This window comes from Ambystoma mexicanum, chromosome 5q, assembly GCF_040938575.1.
Source record: "Ambystoma mexicanum isolate Mex_15411 chromosome 5q, UKY_AmexF1_1, whole genome shotgun sequence".
Lineage (NCBI taxonomy): Eukaryota > Metazoa > Chordata > Amphibia > Caudata > Ambystomatidae > Ambystoma > Ambystoma mexicanum.
The window spans coordinates 1386887188-1386891039 of NC_090933.1; the positions used below are offsets into that span (position 1 = coordinate 1386887188).

Genomic DNA, 3852 nt, shown 5'->3' on the forward strand with positions numbered 1-3852 from the left:
CTGACATTTATTAAAGACTAAAAAGCATGAACACAAGGCAAGAAACCATGCTCTGGACGTAGAACAGTTCTAATCGCAGACCTGCCTGCTCTGGCCGAGGATAGTGGCTCATTCTTGACACTCAAGTCTGTAAAATTGCACCTGACCTGGTGAGAGCAACTGAGGGATTCAGGTTGAATTTGACAAGGAGCTCTTTACAAAGAAATCACTATCTCAAAATAGCGTCCTCAGAATGGAGGTACATTTTGAATTTTCTGAATGTGAAGCTACTTTTAGTGAAACGTGCCGTATATTGCACCATCAGAGATTACACACTGAAGAGAAAGAGTGTGACGAGACTTTTAAAGAAACAAGTGATCTAATAATTCATCAGAGAATTCACACTGGAGGGAAAACATATGCATGCTCTGAATGTGATAAGGCTTTCAATCAAAAGGGCACGCTATTGATACACCAGAGAATTCACACTGGGATGAAACCATATGCATGTTCTGAATGTGATAAGGCTTTCAAGGAGAAGAGGCAGCTATTGCTACATAGGATGAGTCACACTGGGGAGAAACCATATGCATGTTCTGAATGTGATAAGGCTTTCAAGGAGAAGAGGCAGCTATTGCTACATAGGATGAGTCACACTGGGGTGAAACCATATTCATGTTCTGAATGTGATAAGGCTTTCAAGCAAAAGTATGAACTAGTCGTACATCAGAGAAATCACACTGGTGTGAAACCATATGCATGCTCTGAATGTGATAAGGCTTTCAATCAAAAGGGCACGCTATTGATACACCAGAAAATTCACACTGGGGTGAAACCATATTCATGTTCTGAATGTGATAAGGCTTTCAAGCGACATGATCAACTTGTGAAACATCATATGAATCACACCGGGGAGAGACCATATGCATGTTCTGATTGTGATAAGGCTTTCAAGGCAAAGGGTCAACTATTGCAACATCAGATAAGTCACTCTGGAGAGAAACCATATTCATGTTCTGAGTGTGCTAAGTCTTTCAAGAGAAAGGGTGGGCTATTGGTACACCAGAGAAATCACACTGGGGTGAAACCATATGCATGTTCTGAATGTGATAAGGCTTTCAAGGAGAAGAGGCATCTATTGCTACATAGGATGAGTCACACTGGGGAGAAACCATATGCATGTTCTGAATGTGATAAGGCTTTCAAGCGACATGATCAACTTGTGAAACATCATATGAATCACACTGGGGAGAAACCATATGCATGTACTGAATGTGATAAGGCTTTCAAGAGAAAGGGTGAGCTATTGGTACACCAGAGAAATCACACTGGGGTGAAACCATATGCATGTTCTGAATGTGATAAGGCTTTCAAGGAGACGAGGCAGCTATTGCTACATAGGATGAGTCACACTGGGGTGATACCATATGCATGTCCTGAATGTGATAAGGCTTTTAAGACAAAGGGTGAGCTATTGGTACACCAGAGAAATCACACTGGAGTGAAACCATATGCATGTTCGGAATGTGATAAGTCTTTCAAGAGAAAGGACCAACTATTGCAACATCAGATGAGTCACTCTGGAGAAAAACCATATTCATGTTCTGAATGTGATAAGGCTTTCATTCAAAAGGGCGCGCTATTGGTACACCAGAGAAATCACACTGGGATGAAACCATATTCATGTTCTGAATGTGATAAGGCTTTCATTCAAAAGGGCACGCTATTGGTACACCAGAGAAATCACACTGGGATGAAACCATATTCATGTTCTGAATGTGATAAGGCTTTCAAGACAAAGGCTGAGCTATTGGTACACCAGAAAAATCACACTGGGGTGAAACCATATGCATGTTCTGAATGTGATAAGGCTTTCAAGCGACATGATCAACTTGTGAAACATCATATGAATCACACCGGGGAGAGACCATATGCATGTTCTGAATGTGATAAGGCTTTCAAGACAAAGGTTGAGCTAATGGGACATCAGAGAAATCACACTGGGGTGAAACCATATGCATGTTCTGAATGTGATAAGGCTTTCAAGCAAAAGTGTGAACTAGTCGTACATCAGAGAAATCACACTGGGGTGAAACCATATTCATGTTCTGAATGTGATAAGGCTTTCAAGCAACATGATCAACTTGTGAAACATCATATGAATCACACCGGGGAGAGACCATATGCATGTTCTGAATGTGATAAGGCTTTCAAGACAAAGGGTCAACTATTGCAACATCAGATAAGTCACTCTGGAGAGAAACCATATTCATGTTCTGAGTGTGCTAAGTCTTTCAAGAGAAAGGATGGGCTATTGGTACACCAGAGAAATCATACTGGGGTGAAACCATATGCATGCTCTGAATGTGATAAAGCTTTCAAGGAGAAGAGGCATCTATTGCTACATAGGATGAGTCACACTGGGGAGAAACAATATGCATGTTCTGAATGTGATAAGGCTTTCAAGCGACATGATCAACTTGTGAAACATCATATGAATCACACCGGGGAGAGACCATATGCATGTTCTGAATGTGATAAGGCTTTCAAGACAAAGGGTGAGCTATTGGTACACCAGAGAAATCACACTGGGTTGAAACCATATGCATGTTCTGAATGTGATAAGCCGTTCAAGATGAAGCGTCAGTTATTGATGCATCAGAGGAGTCACACTGGGGTGAAACCATATGCATGCTCTGAAGATATGATATGATAGTTTATTTATATAGCGCTTATGCACAATGGGCCTCATTAGGACCCTGGCGGAGAGGGTTTTACGCCAGCGTAGTGCATGGCGTACCTCTCCGCCATACTACGAGTTCCCGTAGCGCCATGGCGGCCTTTTCCGCCTGGTTTTACCAGGCGGAGAAAACCATGGCGCTACGGGACCTCGTTGTTAATTACGCCACCGTATTTTACGGTGGCGTAATTAACTCCTTCCCCACTCCCATTATACCCTATGGGGCAAAAATGGGAATGGGGAAGGGCAGAATGGGGATTGGGGATTTACCGCCCCGCCAAGGTCGGAATGGGGCGGTAAATCCGCCAACCCCCATGGCGCTATCGGCGGCTTTCCGCCATGCTTCGCGGTGCATTTAGCACCGCGAAATCCGCCTGGGTCCTAATGAGGCCCAATGTGTTTTTAAAGTGCTTCACGACAAGGGAGGGAACAAGGGAATATACAATGACATTCTTACAGGCAACGAACAGTAAGAATGTGAAATTAACTATCGAACTCGGGTGAGGGAGAAGGGTGCAGAAAGGGAGGGGAGGAACAAAACAAGCGGCTATCGTACTAGGCCTGATGACATTTCAGATGCTGGAGGGGGGGACAAGTAAGGGGTGGGGGGAGGAGACTGACGAGGTTGCTATCATACTAGGTCCAGGGACAATTCTGATAGAGTAAGTCCATAGAAGAAAGTAAGGGCAGGAGGGGAGGAGATAAGAAAAGGAAGAAAAGGAGGGGAGGAGAGAACAGAGGGTGAGCAGTCAGAAAGGGTGGAGAAGCAAGAGTGGAAAACAAATACAATTGCAGAAGTCAGTAGTAACACATAATGTTGCAAGCCAGGATACAAGAAGATCGCATCAGCATGATTCAGGGCCACCATGACTACAAGATGCAAAGGAAGTCCAGCATGACCGTGGAGAAAGGGTGACGCACCGTGAATCAACAAAGTCCATAAAAGTCAAATCCAGCATTGGCCACAAGACGGTGATGGTGAAACCAGAATGTTTCAGGGCAGACTCCTGCAGAAGTAGGCTGGAGGGTGGGGAGCGGGAGCAGGAGCAGGGTAGAAGAATCAAGCAAAACAGGCAACACCTGTGTGCGAGAAGGGAGGGGGGCATAACGGAACATCACGGTGGACCAGAGGT

General features: G+C 44.4%; 1 protein-coding gene across 1 annotated transcript; it reads left to right on the plus strand.

Annotated features, from left to right (window-relative positions):
• The first annotated feature begins 232 nt into the window (after positions 1 to 232).
• LOC138498449 (zinc finger protein 850-like) lies at positions 233 to 2692 on the plus strand. Its single transcript, XM_069622201.1, has one exon. The coding sequence runs from the start codon at positions 233 to 235 to the stop codon at positions 2690 to 2692; it is 2460 nt and encodes an 819-aa protein (XP_069478302.1).
• Positions 2693 to 3852: the final 1160 nt, after the last annotated feature.

Bases quoted from the DNA above. Each gene is read 5' to 3' on its own strand.
- LOC138498449 (XM_069622201.1), top strand. From the start codon at position 233: ATGGAGGTACATTTTGAATTTTCTGAATGTGAAGCTACTTTTAGTGAA.